Source organism: Anser anser, assembly GCF_964211835.1.
Source record: "Anser anser genome assembly, chromosome: 4".
Taxonomy (NCBI): domain Eukaryota; kingdom Metazoa; phylum Chordata; class Aves; order Anseriformes; family Anatidae; genus Anser; species Anser anser.
The window spans coordinates 14,540,372-14,563,555 of NC_139724.1; the positions used below are offsets into that span (position 1 = coordinate 14,540,372).

Sequence of the window (23,184 nt, forward strand, 5' to 3'; positions counted from 1 at the left end):
CTAAAAGTTAATCCTCGCTAATAAGAAGGCTAAATTGTAGCTTCACCATGGGCCATGAGGAAGAGGCAGCACAGAGCCGCCCTGCTTTGGCAGCAGATCAGACACCAGCAGGCAAGTCACAGGCCCTGTCATGCTCCTGCGTCCTTCCTGAGAGAAGTTTATTTGGGCTGGTTTAATTCTCCCACCCCAGCACCTTAATTAAGTTAAGCAGAGGCTTCTGTGCCTCTGAAGCACTGCCATAAAGCTTGTGAAACTGCTCTTCCTCCCTCAGCTCTATGACAGAGGACAAATACTTTTCCCTCGCATGCTGGAGAGAACTAAATGGTGGGATAAATGAAATAAAGAACTAAACACTGGGATACAGAGGTAGGTGTGCAAAGAGCATTTAGAATTAGGCACCTAACTTACACTAGTAACAATGTGAGTCAAACAAGGCCTGTCCACGTTTTATATGAGCACAGCTTATGAGTGAGCTGCAGACCCAGAACACCTCGCATGTCAATTATTTCAATGGTGAATTATTTCCAGCAGCAAATATATTCAAGATCATTGTAATGTAGGGACAATTTAGAAAGAGGCAGAACTCCCCTCTATCACATTATTTTTATTGTAAATCATTTGTTCAGCTTCTTGTCTTTGATGCATTGCTTTCATTAACTTGAAATAATGGTAAATATCAAGTTTTATTTGAAAGATTTCTTATTTTGATTGTTCTTAGACTTTCTTTCCCTCTATGCCCAAAGAGGAAAATAAATAAATAGGCAAGCTGGGATCAAAAGAGAAAGAGTAAATGAATGGAAAACAAGTCACTGTCACAAAGCAAACCCAGGGGAAAATCTGAACCTAGCAGCAAGAGCTGCTGCCTCTGCTGTGACCTCTTGAGCAGATAAGAAATCATGGACCTTGTTGGTTTATATTCATCACTCTCCTGAAGCTGTCCAAGGAGGAGGTAGGTTCCTCTCATTCTATCACGGGAGGTTTGCTTCCTCTTCTGCTATCCCAGGGCCTGTTGGCTCTCTTTCACAAGACGTCTCTGGCATGTTTCATGCAGACCCATTCCATGCAGCTCCTCCCAAAAGAAACTACTGGGTCTTTTTGCAAAGCCCAACTCTGATGCCCAAAGGCATGGGGACCTCTCTGAAAACCTTGATGTAGATTCAGGGCATATTTGAAGGCCTGAAGTGATCTATACCCTACCGTAATCAATAGGCATCTCTCATTAATGGACATGAGATTCTTTTCACAATCATGAAGACCTGCTGAATGAACCTTAAGCCCACATGAATGTGGTGATGAACACCAGGTTCAGGTTGGAAGTCTGTTGCTCAGACAAAAATGTAATACCTGAGTTTAAATTGATATAGGAACTCTTTAAGAACAAGAACTACTTTGGCATCTTCTATTAACAGTTCAGTAGGCTTTAATTCTTCATTTTATCGGAGAACACACATTCTCTAGGGCCTGGATTACTTGTATAGTGCCTCGTACTGCCCTTTTCTCAGTTGAGCCATAGGCACTGTAATAAGATACATTGTAAGTAATAACAGGCAATTCTGATAAACAAATTTTGTTGTTTCTCATCTAGATCTGTCAACTAAATCTACTGCAAAGGAAAGAAAAGCAAAGAATCTAGCTATGAAATTTCCTTTTCTTAATGAGGCATTTAAGTAGCATCTCACATTTGTTCTCCAATTGTTTACATAGGATGTCATTTGTGATGCATTGTTAGAGTCCTGTAAATCTCAGCTGGGAACAATATCCCAGAGAGCAGAGAGGACCAGTTCTGCTTCAAGCTACATCTCTATAGATTCATTGCCTTTTCTTTTATTATATTACTCATCTGAAATGATATCTGTAATCCTGCTAATGAAATGCAATAACATCAGATGCAGCATCTGCCAAAAAGAGAAATAATGTGAATTTCCATTAAAGTTTTTGAGTTGATCTTCACTTTTTCTGGTTTGAATATCACCTTTTTTTTTTTTTTTTTTCCTGAAGGCCAGCTTACTTTCACAAGCATTTAATAGATAGCCTAGCTTTTGTGTTTTAGACACCTCACAGCCTTCAGTTCAATAGGTCATTAGGCATATATTTAAGTCATTCATTGTCCCAAATGTTTCTTAGGGATCACAGCCAAAACAGACAAAAGAGTGCAAGGTGGATGAAAGGCAGGTTAATTATTCTTATTTTATGGATGAGAAAATGAAGCTCAAAAAGGAGAAAGCGTCTGGCATAAAACACACCCAAGTCAATAGCATGACTCCCACTAGTTTTGAATTAAGCCTTGAAGAACTATGTCCCAGATATCACATTCAATTCAGCGTGAATTAGGCAATTTTAAAAATCTCAGCCAGCCCTTTGACTTTTGCTGTTATCTTCAAAGACCAAAATGCCTTGAATAACTGACCCTAGAAGTCCTACTTAAGGTCATACAGGGCTAAATGCATTGCTTTTACACTAGGTGGGTAAGCCAAAACTCAACCATAGTTTCCTAATGCAGTACACACTGAAATCATTCTTTATAACCACATGTACGTTTCAGAAAGCAAATCTCCAGGGACACACAATCAGACGCTTCTCAGACTTATTTAGTATCTCTTCCTCCACAACTTATGAGATTCGAGTGCTCAGCAAAAGTGAAATGCGGTGCCTAGTCTGGTGTTTGCTCTCCTCATTAGTCAGACAGCTGGAAGCAAGGAGCCAGACTTAGCACCCCAGCTAGGAATGTCGTAATGCAAGTTCTGGGCTTCAGCAGCATCAGCAAGACACACATGGGTCAGGGCTCAAATGGAAGGTTAGGACCCAGAGCTCGGGATGCAAAATGGGTTGTCAGTGAAGTACACACCACTTTCTGGAAGGCTGCCTGGGAACCCACATTGTGACTGCAGCTGCAACACTCCTTGCATTGCCTTTCCCTTTGGAAAAAAAGACGGAAGTGGTTTTCTGTAACTCCAACACAGAATGCATGGATGAAGGCTGAAAGTGGTGTATAAACTCTAAATTATTAGTCACTTTGAAAATGAAAATCACAAGGTTAGCTCGGTTTGGCTTCTGCTTTCTTTTAACCATGTTAAGTCAGTGATGCCACCCTCATTTCCTGGCTGGCTATTATAAAAGTGAAAGTATTCCCAGCTTTTAAAGGTATACTTCAATTATTTTGACAGGTAAGCCATAAATTCAAGCTACACAAATCTGTGCCAACAGCCAGACTCTTATATTTTGAATAGAGAGATTTGCACAGATGTGCCACAAATAAGCTGATAGAAGGTCACCCTCCTGAAACTTCTTGCTGCGTAGATCAGAAATGAAGCCTACCAGACAGACTGGCCTCCTGGCTAAATCAGCACGCCAAGGCAAGAAATCAGGTCACTGGAGGACATGAGCACTCAGCAGGGCCAGGAAGCAATTTACTCATGGATTAGATCTGATCGTGAGCTGGGAAGGAATATGGTAGTGATCATTTGATTGTTGTGGCAATCATTTGATTTTCGTTGCTTACTTTATGCTTAGCGTTGCAAAACAGAAAGTAAAGAGTTTAAATATATATGAGCCTTGCTGTGGCAGTAACAAGAAATTCGAGTTCCTAGTAAAGTGAGTTATGTCAACAGGCACAGAGAAGTAAAAAGACCTTAGAACTGTGTCATTTGATGGATACTTATATTCACTGTAACCTAGTCTTCTATTACTATCTGCTGTCTGGCTAAGACAAAAGAAAAGTAAATTATAAAATGAAATAAATCTCATCATGTTTCCTCCTAATCTAGTCATTCTCATTTAGAAAGTCAACACAGATGAATGAGCAATTTACCCAGATGAAATCACTGTAGTTCATAGTGCCCATTTGCAATAACTGCCCGTCCCTAGCGACTCACCTTCATTGTTAATTTCCAGTTGAGTTATGACTGCAGAGAAGTGAAAAATTACTGAGAACAATCATTGGATGTGACTGCTAACCCAATGCGTCCTGTGAATCTGTGACGCAGACATAATGCTGGGCCCAAGAGTTCTGCACGGGAAGATATTACTTCTCCCTTTGAAAACTCATTCATATATGAGCTGTGACTCTGGGGTAGCATGAACTGCTTAGGATAAAAACAGGAAGCAAGGACTTGGAGATTCGGTAAGAACTGTACTTTACAGCTGCCTTTCTGCCTGGGGAGTGCATCCAGCTCAAGACAACTCATGCCAGGATCAGATCATGGCTCTGTTTCCAAAAGGCTGGCTTTTTCAAAGCCTGGTCTCCAAATAGAGGGCAGAGGAAAGATCCCTCTGGAAGGCTCTGTGCCCTAGATATAACTTATTTGGGTCTTCATTTTGCGAGACACATGAAGGGCTCCTGGTTGATTGGCAGGCAAGGACTATGAAGTCAGCTTGGGAGAGCCATAAATAGCATAATTCAGCTTCTCTGCATCCCCAGCAGGTGTATTCATTGGGCACATGAGTCTCTCCAGGCATCAGAATTGACAGATTTCATTAACTTTCTTCAGCCTGAGAATCCAGCTGTAACAGGCAGTGTGGAAAAATCAGAGGAACTGCAGGTTCTCAGCAAGACCGTGTTATCAGACACTCCTGATTACATAGAGCCGGTAGGCAAGGCACTGGCTTAGCAGTCACCGTTCTCACTGGTACTGCTCTTAATGACTAATCCCCACAGCATCCTTTCTCACCTCTCTGAGCCTTGCAGTTTAATATCACGGCCAGCCTCTAGATGGAAATTATATGATGCAGTAAGAATAGTCATCCTTTCCATCCAGCTCTTGCATTTAACACCAGGCTGGCAAATGTGGAGTTTTACCGTAAGCCCTTGCTCTTGCAATCACGCTATTAGTTCTCAGATGTCATTAAAAACAGGAAAGGTGCAGATGCAGAACTTGAAAACCCTTTTCAGACTACTTAGGAAGTAGAAAAGAAAGAGGACCCGGTCCTCCAGTAAAGGATTAGTTTTAGTACCTCACATGCCTTAAGCTACTCTCACAAGAGTAGCTGTGTCATTTCTAAGCAATGAGAAATTCTCCTCCTTCCTCTTCACCAGGCCAGCTTGGCTTCCGCAGCTCTGTGTTTTGACGATCTGCTTCAGGGCTTTGGGCGCAAGCAAGGAACCGATGTTTCTAAAATGCTGCTCTCCTTCCAGCTGCCCAGCGCTGGCAGAGCTCAGCGCTACTGGCAGGCAACTGCAGGGGGAGCAGAGCTGGCAGCAGCCACAGGTCATTTTGAGAAGGGAAGGAGGGAGACGGTGCACAAGCCTCCCACACCACTGGAAAAGGAGTGTGTGCTATGGTCTTTCTGCTTACGTTTGTCCTCTGGGATGGTAAGGTGTCTCCTTGCATTGGGCTATAAAGACCAATCAGCATGAGATAGGAATTGCACTGTTTTTCTCCTTGCCCTCTCTCTAGAGGAAAGCAAAGCAAAAATATTTCAGTCATTTTCCAGGGGATGTAGGTTTCAGGATCTCTACAGAAATACCTGCAAGAAGCGGTTGTAAGACTGTACCACAGACCACTGAAGTTTCAAAGTGTCCAGAAATTATGATGTCTATTCTTGAGTGCCACCTACTGACAATTTCTTTCTTAATGATTTACTTTGATTAACATTGCTTTTTTTATATACTCTATGTAACATTTGCTAACTTGGAGAGGGAGGCCTGCGGTTTTGGAGCTGAATGATTACGAGTTAATATCTTATTGGGAAAGCTGGAAGCTGTGTTCCTTTTTCCTTGAGTACTTCATTCCCCTCTGCAGGCTGGGATGCTCTGCATGTGTTATTTTCATTCCATTCAGCTTCCCTTTTTCCTTCCATCCATTGCCAGGCTTCTTCCCATCTGCCCTTCCCTATTTGCCTGCTGATCCTGCCTTAGGGGCAGTTTCTGGCCTCCCTAAACTCGCTCTTCTGACTTCAGAGGGTAGGTACAGTTGTGCTACCTCCCTGTGCAGGATGCTGTATCCAAGAGTTTTTTAGATTATTGCTGAGCTCTTATTTCCTTTCTGTTCTTCCTCCATTTTCAAGAGCTTTTCCAGAAACTTTTGTGTGCAGTAACCTTGAAAATATTTAATGATCACCGACTCCACTATACTACCTGTTCTAGACGTATTTTATTTTAGTTATGTGATACTTGGATTAGCATTATTATTACAGTTTTTCATTTTCTATCTGTAAGATTTCCTCCTCCACCAGCCCAATACATCTTGCAAAGATAAAAATAAATTAAAGGTGAAGAGTTATTGCCAAGGACAAGAGCTTGCAAAGTTTAGTCTACAAGGTATTTCTTTCCCCATTGAAAACATCATCCTTATAGATAGGGGAAATGCCAGGTACCTGACTCATTATAAGCAACTGAAAAAATGGGACAAGAGGATTCCTTCTGGTAGACTAAGTTACTCGTGTGGTTTTACCTCTGCCAGCCAGCCAAAGGAACGAGGAAAAGAGCAGTAAATTCACCTACAGCACAGCACCAATTTGATTGAGGCTTCTGTGACCGTGCCTTAGATGGTACAGCGTGAAGGTCAGTAACACCCAGGAACTCAGCTGCCACCCAATTTCAGGCAGAAAACAAGCAACAGAAGTGTAGGCATTTGTATGATGCCACCGTGAACAGCGTGGTTTTGTCCGCAAAGCACGTATCGTGGAACTCCTTCCCAGAGGATTTTGCTAAGGTCAGAACTGTAAGTAGGTTTAGAAAGGATTAGATGGGTTCATGGTGGGCAGGTGTGATGTTTCCTATTAAGCATGGCAGCCTGGATCTAACATCTGCTACAGAAAGCCCCTACAGAGCCAGGGCTGGAGCTCTGCGACAGGCAATCTGCAGTTCCCTGCTGATCCCAGCGCTGCCAGTCCCTGCCACAGACGGTGGCTACAGCGGCCAGGGGCTGATCCAAAACTGTGCTCTTCCGTCTGGAGAAAGACTCTTGTTTCCCATGAAATGGCAGTTTATCTTAGGTGGTACCTCCACTAAAAGCTCATAGATCTCTGAATCCCCAGCAATTGCCCCACTGAACTCAGTGCCGCAGAAAACACGGTGTTAGCCTTTGCTGGGGTTGTTTCCACAAGGAGACTTTTGCTGAATTGAGAGCCATAGAATATTTCAGTATTTGTTCCTGGATTTCTGAGTCCATATTCTTTCATATAAACACAGATCCAAACTAATGTTTGACTGACTTAGAAACTACTGAACGGTAACATGTTATGTGCCACTTGCATCCCATTTCTTTTATTTTAATGATTAGCAGTCTCCTGCTGCAATTCATAATTCAGTCTTTTTTCCTCTTTTCTTGAATCAGGCAGCAAAAACTGATCAGTGACAGAGTTGATGCTTGTGAAATTGCTGCACAGGGGTTCCTCTCACTCACTGAAGGGCTGACAAGATACCAGCTGAGGAGAAAGCTTAATTGCATGGGTGATCAAAGGAGAATGCATGAGGACAGGGAGACTGTAAGGGTGTGTGCGTAGGAGTGTTTTAGCAAGAGATTATAGGGAACATGTGAGTCTGGCACACATGAAATGACAGAAATGAATGCATGAACTAGCACAAATAGCACACTAACCAAAGGCATCCACAGATCAGCTTCAGCTGCTTCTCAGCTCTTGCCTAAAAGAACTGTAATATAAATTCTGTAAGCTGTCATCCTCCAAACTACACAAAGAGAAAAAAAAGGAAGGTTTGTTCTTTGCCAGAGGAGGAGGAAGGGGGAACCTCATGTGACAGCAACATCCAGGCTGAGCTGGAAGAGAGAGATCAAAGCAATGAGCTGGAATGGGAAGAAATGACACAGGACATTGACACAGTGTACTCCTGAGAACTAAGAAACTGGGGACTGGAAAAACTTTGAAGGCACATGCCAGCCTTTCAGAGGTTCAGTTCATGGTGTGTGTCATGCTTTGTTGTATTACTTAATGTCTTCCTTCATACACAGCTCCACTTAATCACTGGATGTATTTGAGGAGTAAGGTACCTCTAAATATGAAAACAGATGCCAATAAAATGGCTGATACACAAACTTGCACTATTTTATCCCAAATTAATTAAAAACCTTATTACAATTAAATTGTCGTAAGCCTCTGTGCCAGTGATCTTCAGCTGATTTAAGCTGCATCAATATAAATCCAGTCTCAAATGATTTAAGAGAGCCTGAGCAGAAAAGCACTGCATTTCACAAAGAGGTGGGAGGACATATCCTTATTGAAATATTAAATCTTAGGCACTCAGTCTTCACATATTTAGGTGCTGAGTTTTCAGACTTTTAGATTTTTGCATATTGCATGCTCTTACAGGGGTTGAAAACAAGTGGTTTTGGAGCAGTCGTGTCAACAGCCTTTTGCTTCATTAACTGAACCTTTGTGCAGTCACAGAAGCCTTAGGCTTCGGTGTTTTATAAAATTCTAAGGACAGAGAAGTATAATGCTTCTTCCACTTATCCTACTCTGAACTTGATATTAGCATCTGACTAAAGCATTTCTTTGCAAAAGGCATCTAGTCTTTAGTGGCATAGACTTTTTTTTTTTTTTTTTGGTAAAAATAATGAAAAGTCCATCATCTAGAACTCTTACTCCAACAGTAAACCATCCTGAATCTTGGAATCAAATGCCTTATTCCTAATTTGAGTTTGTGTGGTCTTCATTTCCAACCCTCAGTTCTTGTTGAATCTTTTTTCTACTCAACTAAATACCCCAGTTCAATTTAAGAGGCCTTGCATAGACCTGCATATCCCATGTGCGTGACACTCAAGGCTACAAGTAATGGTCACAAATAGCAACTTCCCTTCCATGGGCAGGAGTAGAAGAAACATTTCCCAGTCTAGAAGCAAGGTCGCAAAACTGGGCTCTCTACAAACATCGGTTACAGCATTTCAGAACTCAAGGCATACCATATATACATATACATTGTCTCGTAGCTTTCAGGTACATTTAGCCCCACTCCTCAAAATACCGATACAGCAATTCATAAAGGATAAATGAAAATGCCATCAAACCTTGGCACACAGCTGTTTGTCTTGTTCTTTCTCTCTCCTTTCCATCCAACACCCCCAGTGAGAGCAGGATGCCTGTGACTAGGAGGTGACAGAAGAGAAGCATCCAACAAAACTGTTCTGTTCTCTGACAGCAAGAAAAGAGGGATCTTCAAGTATGATTGCTCGTCTCATGTACAAGGTCCACATCTGCTGTGCATATGTGCCAAAAATTACCCTCCCCTATACTGTTTTCTCCTCATGGATGTGAAAAACAAAAAAAGCAAGAAGAAAGGGAGGTTGCCCTGACCATTAAGGAACTGGACAGTGCTGAGTCAGTTGAGAACTCTGCCAGATTGCCTCCATGATCCCAGATAAATCATTTAATCACTCTGCTTGAGCTCCCTGCTACAGTAACTATTTGGTCCACACGGTCTATTTATAGCCAGCTTGAAGCAATCTAATGTTATCGAAGCTTATCTAATATAACATTGAGAGAGCAAATGCAGCTGAGGTCTTGAATTGACACTGTAATGTTAAAAACGGGATAAAAAAGTATTGCCCCTTATGGGCAAGCAGTGATGAATTATGCAGTCCTCTCCTTCCAGCCTCTCATGTCTGTGATAGCTACAGGAGAACCTTACTCCGAATACTGCTCTCATTTAGCACTGGAGCTGTCAAGCCAGCCTCAGCTTTTGTGTGAGATTTCATGAAAAATAAATTTGACTACTTCTCCATGCTGAAAGGCTTCTAACCATGTCTCCAGCCTGCTAGCCGAAGTACTTACATGCTTTGTGAAATTTGTGTTTCACATCAAGAAGAGTGGATGATGGAGGTACCTGAAAGAGAAAACAAAATGCAAGCAGATTAATTTCTCTACCTTCTCAAACTGAGGTCGCTTTTTCCCTCCTCTAATGAAGACATGATTCAATTTGTCTGCAAGTTCTTTAGGCAATAACAAAGAAAATTAATAAATTCCTCTCTCACATGTTGATACGTTAGTATTAAGGATTGTTCACATTTGATTTATGTATTACCTGGGCCACCTTTGCTTATTCAATAGAAGAGTAAAATACCAAGGGCAAGAGGGAAAGCTGCTGGCCCTGCTGAGACAGTGACTGCCCCCAAGATCAAACCAACGGGACAACTTCAAGGATTAGCTTTAAGGTTAGGTTCAAGCATGCTAGGACCTGGCTCTTAGCAGTTTTTTTCAGGGGCCAGTAGCAAAGGTGGCAGGTTCTGTTCTTTCTGCTTGAAATTGTTCTGGTTCCACACGTTGTCGTTCCTGTGCACTGAAGCAATTCAGGTGTCACAGTGTTTGGTGGCAGTCTAGAGGTCTTTTAGGCTCTATTTTGTTATGCTTATTAGTTTCGTAACACACTGTTCAAAGTGTCTGAGGATCATAGAATCACAGAATGGTTTGGGTTGGGAGGGACCTTAAAGCTCCTCCGGTTCCACCGCCCTGCCACCTCCCCCCAGACCAGGCTGCCCAAAGCCCCATCCAGCCTGGCCTTGAACACTTCCAGGGATAGGGCAGCCACAGCTTCTCCAGGCAGCCTGTGCCGGTGCCTCAGCACCCTCATGGTAAAGACATTTTTCCTTATACCTAACCTAAATCTACCCTCTTTCAGTTTAAAGCCATTACTCTTTGTCCTATCGCTACATTCCCTGGTACAGAATCCCTCCCAGTTTTCCTGTAGGCCCCATTTAGGAACTTGATTTTCACCGCTGAAGCAAATGTCACCACCTTCTGGAACTATAAGGGATTTTTTTTCTTTTCTGGGGAATATAAATTGAACTGCATCTTAACCACGGGGATCCATTTTGGCTCTAACGAGAGACTTCATGGCTGCAGCCAGACAGCAGATGGCAGAAAGCTGCCTTCCCCAGAAATTTTAGGCACTGTAGCCTCAAGTCTAGCTGCTGGCTAAAAAAGCTAGAAATCAACACCAAATAAGAAGTTTTGCACTTATGTAATTTGACAGCCAATGCAAATATCCGATATATATGCCATTAATGCTTAGGAGCAAGACAACATTCTTCCATTGACAATATGAACAGGCAGATAGCACGTTACGAATTTCAGTGATCTAAAGCTCTGTATTGATACCTGTGCTAAAGTGGTATGCAATGTTCAGATTTTTGCTGTCTCTTTCTTTGAGTTTAGATGAGAGTGCTTTCTTTTCCAAAGTTAAAGAGGGATTTACTGGGCACTAGAGAAGTCCATATTTGCACTCATGCCACACAACTTGCAGTAGAACAGCACATCTTCACATAGTCTGCATGTGCATTTTTTGTGAGGTGTACAGCTGCTTTGGACTTGAATAGGAGAGGAAGGTTTTTTTTGTTGTTTTTATTTGTCTGTTTTCAAAACCTCTAAAAATATCTGAAATTGCTTTCTTACATCTCATAATTTCACACCCGTGAAGTCTGGAGCCCTAAATCTGTCAGATAGGGATTCAAGTGCTCTTAGCTAGGAACAACTACAGAGTTCACAATGCTGCAGACCAAACCTTGTCAGATGTCCTAGCATGGTACAGGCTTGGAGGTTTTCAGAGCTGTCATTAACAGCTCAAGGAAGGGACTGGTCTTCTCTAGTGTGAGAAAGGGTCATCTGGCTCCCTAAACAGAGTAAGCTGCATTACCATGGGGCCTGCCTTCCACAGATAATCAGCCATATTGGTTTCTGGTAAAGAACAGTAAAGGCTAACCAGTGCTCTGGAGAGCTGATCATCTCGATAACCCAAGGGAAAGTTAAAAGCCTTGGGTGTTCAAAAGTTGCCCTTGCCTGACAGCATCTGTGCTTACAGCGGCCTGCTGCAGTGAGAATATCCACTGGGCATGGTGTGCGCACCAGACACCACTTCCCCCCACATCCAGAGCTGGTGCTGGAACAGCTATAGCTGAGGGGGATGGCGCTCCCTTACTACATCTATGAGCAATGTAGAGCTCATTAGCAAGAGCACTGCTGCGTGTAAGTACATCCAAGCTGCCGGAGGCGAGGTCTGGCTTCAGTGGTGCCAGCTCCAGCTGGCTGGTTGGGCAGTCATGGCCTGGTCATGGCTCTGGGTGGCACCACGCTGTACCGGCTGCGTGTGCCCAGGGAAGGCCTGGAGCACGCATTCAGCCAAGAGGGCAGGAGGACATCTGTGTTGTCGGCCAGCTGGCTTGGACAAGGGCTGTTCTCTTCACTCGAGGCAAGCTGCACAGACCACAAGTAGAAAAATAACACAAATACCTTCCTTCTTCAGAATGGGCTGTGACACAGAGGAATTGCAGTGCCTTTTCTCAGGCAGAATAATGAGGCTAGAGACACAAAAGAATGAAATACATTTTTTTATGATCTTGATAATTCTGTGTCCTTTTTCTTAAAGACCTCATAAAACAATGGGCGAAGCTATAGATTCTAATATTGATCAACGTGAAGATGGATGCTGAGACATCAGCTCACTACTAAGAGTGTCCTCTTGGTAGACCATTAATTATCTTTTGTTCTTTTCATTGTACATCAATACAAACTAAAGAACTGCACGGACTGGAACAGCATCTGCTCTTATTACCCATTGTGCTCTCTGAATAAAACACCCTGAAACATTTCACTGTAATTATTAGTCCTATTCTTCTTTTATCCTTTTAAATTATTTATGAAAGTGCTATAACCTTCCTTTTCCTCTAATTCAGCACTTTTCAAATATGCAAAGGGAAAACAGAGGGAAAGCCTACCCTTGGTTTATTTAAAACAAGATGAATTTCATTATAAAAGCACCTCTTAGTCAGCATATATCTTCTATGTTTGATGGTCAAGCCAGTTTTGCCCCCAACTTCTTAACTTGTAGTATAACACCAGGCTTCAAGTATAGCTTCCTAACATGTTGTCATTGTAATTAAGGTTCAAGACTACTTTTTCTTCACCAAGAAAATAAAAATGCAGATTTCAAGGGTATGGATTGCATTCATTACAATTTTCATTCAGAAAAGGATGAGTTTAAAACCTCATATCCTGTTTTCTCTATATCTTCATAGCAAAAATATTTTAACTTTTCCGCTCAAGGCAACTTTTAGTATTTTAGGAATTCAGGAATGAAAGGATCTTCTGGGTCATCTTTTCCATTTCTGTCCTTCCTCTATGCAGCAATGCACAAAGCATCACATTTCTTTTTAAGATTTAAAATACTGCATTAGAAACTTAAGCTATGACTGAAGGAAGAGCTCCAAGTGGAAGATATTATGGGAATTTGAAACTGCCTTTTGTGAGCGCAGGCTAATCAGATAGCTTTCCACTTTCATACCTCTTTCACATTTGTAAGTCAAGGAATTACTTAATGTGGTTATCTGTCTGTAATTGCATCACAGTTCTCATACTAAGGAATTATTTCAGCAGTTACAGGTTAGAAGAATATCAATAAGAATTTGAATAATACAGTTTTAGCAAACAAGTGGTCCTTCATTCAACATTTCCTTTTGAATGTTTTTTCCTCTTTGTGACATGCCAGTCTGACTGCACTGCTGAGCCACCTGCTTTCCAACAGGCATCTTCCGTGACTGCAGAAATTCAGAAATTCTGCGACTCTAGCTACTCATTAACAGCAGACAGCCCCCTCTGCAGCCAGGTAAATTTGTTCAAAAGGGTCACACCAGCTTATTGTAGCTGAGGATTTGATTCCAAAACAGATAACCAAGCCAGTGGAAAAGCCAGGTCATTTTCAAATTCAGCAGTCAACAAATACTTCATCGTTACTGCTCTGACACCCTGTCCTTGCTTGGGGAACATGCTGTATTATTATAAATCTGCAGCCATTCACAGAAAGTTAATCAGGAAAACACCCCTTCTAATTGATCTCCGTGTTTTGTGAGTTCGGCTTCTAAATATGATTACTTTTTCCTGTTGTTAAATTTCATGGACAGTATTAAAAATGGGTAGTGTGAAAACCTCCCTCAGCGTGTCACACAATGGGCTCTTTTGTTAGCCTGGTGAACCAGCTGGTCATGTCCAAAGGGATATAAATACCTACCACATTTAGACAAGTAACTACATATAGGGAAGTGCTGTGAGCAACTACACAAAGGAGTTACATGAAATGCAGTATTTTATTCAATAGATTGGAGTGAAAACTCTATACTAAAGAGCCAGCTCTGATCTCAAACCGGTATTTCCACAAACTGGAGAGATTCAGAACCATGGTTTAGCCCAAGCCTATTACAGCTATATTGCTTAGCAGTCTCCTGGAGATTATGTTGTCACCTGAACTCTGGCATATGAGATAATCCAACTGACTAACATTCCCAATGACCACAGGTCAAAATATCTATGAATGCACATAACTGCATGCTTATTAGGTGCAGTCATGTCAATTTACACTAGCCACGTTTGTCTCTGAACATGTTATATTGTTTTTATAGGGCTAGCTGGATTCTTAAAATAAATAAATAAATCCTCTCCCTTTAAAAAAAAAAAAAGTGTAATACACAGGTAAGAGCTTTTTCTCCCTCTACTAAAATGAGTGAGGAAGTAAAGAAAAAGCAATCTATTAGCAGATAGAGGGCTTGCAGGCCATCCCTCAATTTACAGAGTTCATCACGTCCAACTATTTCTGAGCAAATCTGACCAGCATTGGCATGCCTCCATGCCTTCTAACCTTTTGTTAAAAAGAATTGAGTAAAGTTCCTGTACTCACCTTGAGAGCTCAACAACAGAACTAGTCAGAAAAGTTCTGTCACAACACTTTTCAACTAGGAAAATTGAATTGTTCTGGCAAAACTTTGGATGTGTAAATTTATATTGACTTCAAATTTTTAAAATGAAAAAGAAAATGTTTGTGTTGTTGTTTTTTTCTTTTTAAATCCTGTTTCAGGAATATGCTGAAAATTCATCTCACTGTGTTATTTTCAATCCTTTTTATTTCTCATCTGTACAGAACTTTCATTACTTTTGCATTATTTTATGACACATCAATCATGATAGTGTAAAATAATATAACACCCTCTAAAACTATGGAAAATCACCTGATAGGAAATAACATTCAAATAAATGAATGCACTATTAAATTGTAAAACAAATTGCACTTGAAATATTTATTGTGTCATGACAGATTGAAATATCCCAAAATTAATTTGTAATGCCATCTTTCTCTCACAAATTCTCTCATTGAAAATTCAAGATCCATTTGTTTTCACTGTAATTTGCAAAGAAAACAACATCTGTGATATGCACTTAAAAAAAAAAAAAAACACACACCAATTTTGACCAGTTCTTGCTCTTCTCAGGAAAAAGGTGGGGCTTAGGGTTTGTTTGGATTTTGACTGCCAGTATTAAGCATACTGCTCAGCTATGATATGATATCTGTCTCTATTTGTCTTCTCTTTTCTATCAAATGGCTGTAGAGGCTTGTGCTTGCTTCTTTATACCTATGCAGACTGCTAATGTATATAATCAAGCAATGCACCTAAGAAACTCAACCAATACTTAGCACAGGATGGTCATGAACTATACTGGGGACTGTATGAAAACAAACATGCGAACAAGATTAACCAACTCAAAGGAAAATTCACAGAACACATATTGGCAAGGTAAGTGGTTCCAGAAGTAGCAGGGCTCATGAAGCTTTATATTCTCCTAAGTGAGGATCCTGCCAGTCTTCTCCAGCTGACCCGTACCTATTCCCTGTCTCCTCTAATGTTCCCACTGGGCAAAATGATTGGTGATGGTTGGGTTCTGCCTGTCCTCCCCACTCTGAAACACTGTGCTACCCAGCCAGCAGCTTTTGTTAGGCAAGAAGGAGCTAAATAATCTTTTGAACTATTTTCTTCTCTTTCAGGAGTATTTATGTTCGGCCAATAGGTCCAAAGTTATGTTGGTGAGATCAGACAGAAAGATGGAGAGGCAGCCGGCCCCCCGTGGTCCATGAGGATAAGTATGAAGCTGAGAAGCAGAAAAGAATGGGAAATGAAGGTGATCTATAAGAACAATTAGATATCATCAGGGCAATGCGAAATCGAAATACTTTTCACAGTATCAAGTGCTGTGAAGAGATATTTGCTGTACCTCTAGTACAGGTTCTCTGACTACCAAAATTTGTTCTCCTGTAGTGCTGGAGCTGTATGTATTTAAAAAGGAGAGTTTGCATTTTAAGGACTTTTAAAAGCGCAGAAGTGTTTAAATGTAGACATGTATGCTATAACATTAATATATACTGTTAGATACTTATAGATCTGTTACTGCATGGCTCGGGTATTTTGTGAAGAATCACAGCACTAAGATTTCAGAAAGAACCTGAAGCGTATTCTAATGGACTGATGAATCATGGGCAGGAGTATTTTAATGCTACAATAATGCCTATATGAGATGACATTATACACCTAAATTTCCATCATGGGCTGTGCTGATTAACTATTAGACTAATAAAACACCTACAGCTCCCTATGGTCTTATATTGCTCCAGTACATTCATAATTTGCAATTATGTGTGAATTACCTTTGACGCAATAAGGCAAATGTGCAGCTGGGGTAAAATGTCATAACTTTGTGGGGAAAGAGGACATTTTCACACTGGTTAGGAATCTGTCTCTACAGATGTACTTTTGGCAATATTCACTGCTCTTGTAGAATAGCTGGCTTTTTCCATTGCCAGAATGGCTAATGTTCATGAAGAGCTGGAGCACCGTTGGTGCCTCAAGAATTCATTCTTTTGTTTTTACTGAGCTTTGAATATAGCTTTAATTTTTTTGGATTATCTGTTGTATTTCACTCTATCCCCCCCCACACCCAGGCTTAGACTTTTATAACTAAAATAAGAGATGCATAAAACCTGTCATTTAAAGGCACTCCTAAGCTTTGAAAATTAGTATCATCTGAAGCATCAGTCTTCTCTAGTGGCTTCTCTAATTCTTTAAACCGTCCCTTTACAAATGTGAAATGCCCTGAAGTTACCAGCTTCTTCCTTCCTCAGTCTCCCTCTTCTAGATAAACCAAAGGCCATTTCTCCAGGTATTACATCTAAAAAGCTGTACTGAAATAAGAATGGTAATTTCAAACAGAAATTTACATATCCAGTTGCCTCTTTTCATGTGAAGCTCTCTGTAGCTCTGTAGCTATATTGACATAAAAACAATGTGAATTTCTAGTAGAGTGGGAAGAAATGAATGTAATGCATTGCTTCAATAGAATTTGAATATGTTTAACTAAAAACTGAGGAAGAAAATACTACTACCAGCACCTCCAACAGTAGGAGCAGGCATAAGATTCAATTCTTATGGGCAAGAAAATGCATAGACTTTATAACATCTTTGTAAATGTAATGTATTTATTTGCAGTGCCTACCAGCAGGGACCAGCTCCCTGTTGAGCTGGATGTGGTGAAAACATACAGCAAAAGACACTGACACCACAAAAGCCTCCTTCCAAAAGAAAATAAAAAAGAGGATTTACACAGCAATGAGTCTGCATTCGGCCAGTTTGTCATCTCTGCTCCTTCACCTGCATTGCTGTGGGAATTCCTAATTTGTGGGACTTGGTATCAACATGTGGTCTTCTCGAGGAAGCCCCCCTCCTTTGACACAGCTGGTTATTGAATTCTTTTGGGCAGCACTGGCACCAAAAACACCCCAGACAGAAGCAGGGTATCTGTAAAGAGAGACTGCTTGAATGAGAAAGATGATAATCTCAAAAATCCTGCCCATGAAAAGAGGCAGCTGTGGAAATGCATAGGCTCAGCTCATTCCCCACAAGAAAAAATATTACATTTATGAGATATTTTATAAATATTAAAATTACAAGATTTAAAAAAAAAAGTATACAAAGCAATTAAATATCTAGCTTGTGGAAAAGGACTTCAATACTATTCTTCCCTAGTAAGAAGCAAATGAGAAAAGTCTGATGTAAAAGGCAATGCCCTGGTACTGCAGTGAGTTTCTTTGCTGAGTTGCATTGCATACTTCCATAATTGCATTTGCTCCCCTTATATGAATGTGGTATGTAAAGAATAGCCTCCAAGTTATGATGTGAGAAGTTATTTTTATTTACTAGATATGACTATGCAAAAGAGAGCTGGTGATGACTGCTCTTTTGGCTGCCCACTTTCTGTGACAGAGATGCAACCTGCAGGTGAGAAGAAGAGATTTCTGATACTGAAGGTATTATTGCTGCATGCATCTGATTTTGTTGTCATGCCAGTGTAAATCAAGAGAAACTCCATTTTATTGTTAAACTGCAGTGTGCAGATACAAGGGTGCTATTATTTTAGGTGCTTTACAAACAGAAATTGTGAACATCTTCAGGCACAAACAGACAACCTTTTCAAAGAAATCAAAATGAGTCGTGCGTTCAGCACTCAGCACAAGGCCATGGACCTGTTGGGGTGAGTCCACAGAAGAGCCAAGAGGATGCTCAGAGGGCTGGAGCATCTCTCCTATGAAGACAGGCTGAGGGAGTTAGGGTTGTTCAGCCTGGAGAAGAGAAGGCTCCGGGGAGACCTTACAGCGGCCTGCCAGTGCCTAAAGGGGGCCTACAGGAAAGCTGGGGAGGGACTCTTTGTCAGGGGGTGCAGTGATAGGACAAGGGGTAATGGCTTTAAACTAGAACAGGGTAGGTTTAGATTAGATATTGGGAAGAAATTGTTTACTCTTAAGGTGGTGAGAGTGGAACAGGTTGCCCAGAGAAGCTGTGGATGCCCCATCCCTGAAAGCGTTCAAGGCCAGGGGGTTTGGTACTAGATTATCTTTAAGGTCCCTTCCAACTCAAACCATCCCGTGTTTCTATATACTGTGTTATATTTGACAGCAAGAAGTTGTGTATATAAGTGGATGGATTGATGCATAGGCTTGTATTACGCTGGGTGCAACAAAAATGTGTAAAAAAGGGACAGACCCTACACAGAGATCCTTTAATTTAAGAAAAATGATAATGCTCACATCACTTTTACTGCAGACATTGCATGGCAAGTCTATGCTCACAGACAGTTTGCTCCTGTAGTATATACTGTTAACCACAAGCATTTCCTACCAGTAACTCAGCTTTCCAAAGTCTGCCATCTGAGTTGTGAATTTATGAATCATGAAACAGAAAAAAATAGAAGTAAATCATGAGTTCTTTTTATTTACTTTCAGTTTTCCAGGTGTCCAGTAGTCAGAATAGAGAGGTGAAAGGTATCTAAAAATCTAAATAAAGTATTTTGGGATTTCCATGATTGCAAGAGATGGTGACTTAAAAAATAAATAAATGAATAAAAGTGGGTTGTGGCAAAATTGCAAGAGGTGACAGTGTTGTGCTTGAAATATATAAAGAAATCAAATATGGAAGTACCTGAGGTGGCGGAGAGGAGATTCCAGTGGGAGAAAGCACAGGATGCATGGAGGACCAGTGCAAGGAACAGTGGAGAAAGAATCTACCCTACAATCTCTGCAGTACACCAAGACAAGAGACTCTTTCCTACACATCTTAGGAAGCAAGTTCTCTTCTGTAGGCCTTAAGAAGTTTTTTTTTGGAAAGGAGTGCCACCGTGCAGCTGACAAAACCTGAGTTTGCACCTCCGCTTATAGCTTAGTTGGCAAAATTGGGAAGCACAAAACTACTGAGCTCCAAGACTTTTGATGGGAAAAAAGCTTTCTCTGCTGGTTTCCCCAAAGGTGATTTATTCTGTAAAACAATATTGTGCAACACTTTCTGCCTTAAAAGCAACTCATGCAAAATTAATTACATTGCCCTACATTTGAAGGAAAATACATTTTACTACAAGTTAATTTGAAGAAAAAAATATTATCCAATGAATGCTATAACAGAAACAGTTACAAGTTGCCTTAACAGAATTTATAAATCAAATCACTGCACATCGATAACCTTAAAACTAACCTACTTCAGGCTCTTGGAATAATGTACAAGTAAAACAGTTTTTGAGTAGCTATGTATCTTTCATAAGTTGTGGCTGGCGATGAAAAATGTGGATTATTTGTTTAAAAATACAGCAAAAAGAATTATTTTCTTTCATTTTTAGGACTTCATGAATTTTTCATGCTCTGTTGTTTTCTTAACCTTTTGGAAGTAAAAATGGGAGCCAGAATCCTTATGCAAACTGGTTTTCATTGAAAATATTTCAAACAAAAATATTCATCAACACTAAATACACGCCCTCTTGTTCTTTACAGACAGATGGGAATTTCATCAAGAGAAAGCCTGCTACCTGAGGAGCGGGACAGAAGGAAGAGTTGTGACTGTTAATGAAATGGACCCATGCTCCTGGATTCCTGCTGTTTCGCAGGCAGCGTGCAGTGCAGGAGGCTGCTCATGTGCACCCTTGAAACCTCAGTGCCTTCCGTGCCACTGCTGCGATCACGTAAGTGTGCAGATACCTTTTGCTCACGAGTCTGGTCCTAGGGTAATTGCTCTGAGCATTTAACTTTTAAGGACAGATGGATGGGGCTGTTAGCTCAGGTTTAAATTAGCTTTTCCTACATCTTCATGAGCCCTCTTTCCATCTCCCAAGGGTAGCCCTTTCTGTCTACACACTGCCGGTGCCTGCTCTCTGCCAGAAGTAGTTTGGGTACATTTTGAAGAATAACTGGGGAAAAAAAAAATTTGAAACAGGTTTGTGTTTCCTCCCGTCTCTCCACAGCCCCAAAATTTGAAGCCTCTTCTCCATGACATCTCACCTCAGAATTCATTTCAGTACCAAGAGCAAATCTGGGGAAAAATATGTTGTTTTTGTTTCTCATTTAAATTCTTTAAGTAACTCATCAGAAAAGCTCATCTGCACCAAACTATATGCATAATGTTACATCCATTGCAGAGCAAGTTGCCAGAGCAGGTTGACAATATTAAAGTAATGCTAGTTTTAAAAATAATTTTATGTACAAGCACACAAGTGCAGAAAGAATTGACAGTGAATACTTCAGGTTTTGCAGGATTAGGTATTCAGGACCCAGCTCCTGGAGGGGATGACTATGTGATAAAATATCTGGGCTTTCCTCTTCTACTGCTTTCTTTCAATATTTTTTCTGGCTTTTCTGACTCTGGAAAAGCCTGCAGTATGAAGTGAATGTGTCTTACACGCTTTAAAACCAATCTAATATGTATTTATTCTGTGCCTTTAAGCCAGTCTTCAAGACAATCAGGACTTTAGACTAACCACTCAGCTCAATTATATTACATGGCTGATCCTTCCCCAAAGTGTAAGGTGGGTAAGAAAGCCAAAGGAGATGATGTTATTCTCATTTTACAGCTGGAGAATTAATTCACAGTTACTTATGCCTGATCCAAAGCCTTCTGATGTCAACTGATTGCTTGAGATCACACAGCTGAACACACCTCTTCCAAATCCCTGACACTGCATTGAGCACAAGACAACTTTTCTTTCTAAATACCAAAACCAGTTAGAAGTATCATCACTTTGCAGACTTTACAGAGTTTCTACTACTCTGAACTGGATTCATATGAATATGCAAGTGTCTTGTAGCAACTAAACCTCTGGAAGCATTGGCTGGTATTTAATCAGTTCATTAATCATCTAATCACTGCCTGAGTTTCCATTAGGTGGAGAAAGAAAGGGGTCTTCTTAACTTAGTTGTTTCTTTCAGACTGAGACTGACAGATCTGAGAATATTACAAATACATTTGCTAAATCATAATATTCTGAACTACTAACAATATTCAATAAGAGCATAAATGTACACATTTTAAAATATATGGCTCATATTCTCTCCTATTATACATCCTGAGAAGAATTAATTACATGCAACCCTGAGAAATGAAGCTAATCATAATTATCTTACAAACAGAAAAGAGGCATTAGAAGTGTCAAGTTGGGTCTGTATCAATGTTGTATTTAATTAGGCAGAAGATTATGCATAATCCAGTGAAATGGTCTCTTGATTGCTCTAATAATCAACTGAAATGAGGTTCACCAGTACTAACAAGTATTCACTGAAGTAAGGAACTCAACTTCATTGCTTTCAGGGTTGCCTTAGAAAGGGTTTATTATAGCAAATTAAGGGACTTAGACACCCAGGTGAATCAGCATTCAAAATACAAATTCTTTAGGCAGTCTTGGAAATCTCTGCCTTACACTATATTTGTACCCATCCCTTGGGTACTGTGCCTAAATAAATAAATAAATACATCCATAAATTAGGTCCATGCCCAGAAGGGCTGGCCATGGCCATGTAAATTGAACGTAGCTTCCTGAGCAGACACTTTCAGCTTACAGTTGCTATTGCTCCTCTGTGTGTATTTTACCTCCATCTGGAGAGTAATTTGCAATCACCACTCATAACTCTTTTTGCCACCACTACAGAGGCAGAGTCTATGTTTGGGAAAGGTGCAGAAAATGCTCAGGCTCATAAAATTCTGAATAAAAATTAAAACAGACTGCAGATCTTCCATGCATAATGGAAGGATTCCTGAAATGTCACTCTTGGCCTAATTCTGTTTCTGTTAGTATATATATTTTTAATGAGACTATACAAAAGTTTAAGATAAGAAAAATGCTCACTCTTTTCATGGATTGAAGCCTCATTCAGTACAGTGTTTAGACAGCCCTTTTTAATATTTGTATAAATATTACTCAGTAAATCAAATAATACAGATGCTGTCATTAGAACTGGTATTGACAATCATCAGAGCTGTTTGATCATTTTGTACATGTTGCCCCTTTAGCTAAATTCAAAAAACTCAAAAAATTGTTGGCCTTTTAAGAATGAACAAATCAGACATTTGCCTTTAACTAGGCACACATTGCAAAAACACCCTTTAAGTGACGGAGCACTAGAAATCTGGTAGTATTCCACCCTGAGTGTTTCAAAGCCATTGAATTAAATATTGAAAGTAAAACTTATCCACCAGTTCCAGCTGTTGCCAGTGAGAATAAGGGATTTTTTCTTTTTGCAAAACAGTAAGTCTCAAAATTCTACTGTGTTACAGAAAATTCGTACAATGTAAACAGCTTAGGATTCCCATTTTCAATGGTATGCGAGAGGCCAGCTCTTCTGCTGAGGGACAATGAATCAAAACTGTAATGTAAATACGAGGTATGTTTTCAACTGCTGTTTACTGTGCTGTAAAGTTCTTTCCTACACAGTCATCTCATTCTGCTTAGACAATTTGAATGTAGTTTATATCTTTAATGATTCACATCATTTAAAAAAAAAAAAACTCAGCTAAGCCACTTTGTTTAAAAATAGAAAATACAGCAAGAACCCATAACATTACAGAAATGCTAAGCTTTGCAAATGTATTACATTCTAATATCTATTCTGAAGCA

The 23,184-nt window shown here is 40.3% G+C and overlaps 2 protein-coding genes across 15 annotated transcripts in view; one reads left to right on the forward strand and one right to left on the reverse strand.

Annotated features, from left to right (window-relative positions):
- The window catches only part of LOC310899493 (uncharacterized protein), a 407,594-nt gene that overhangs the window by 372,026 nt on the left and 12,384 nt on the right, over positions 1-23,184 (forward strand). For all 12 annotated transcript variants that reach the window (XM_083835889.1, XM_083835891.1, XM_083835894.1 and 9 more), the window contains 2 exons: positions 17,961-18,038; positions 20,075-20,262. In XM_083835889.1, the coding sequence (XP_083692015.1) occupies positions 17,961-18,038; positions 20,075-20,262 (266 nt within the window). The remainder of the gene's footprint in view (positions 1-17,960; positions 18,039-20,074; positions 20,263-23,184) is intronic.
- TECRL (trans-2,3-enoyl-CoA reductase like) overlaps positions 1-23,184 on the reverse strand; it is a 67,800-nt gene that overhangs the window by 37,513 nt on the left and 7,103 nt on the right. For all 3 annotated transcript variants that reach the window (XM_083835879.1, XM_083835880.1, XM_083835881.1), the window contains one exon: positions 9,727-9,778. In XM_083835879.1, the coding sequence (XP_083692005.1) occupies positions 9,727-9,778 (52 nt within the window). The remainder of the gene's footprint in view (positions 1-9,726; positions 9,779-23,184) is intronic.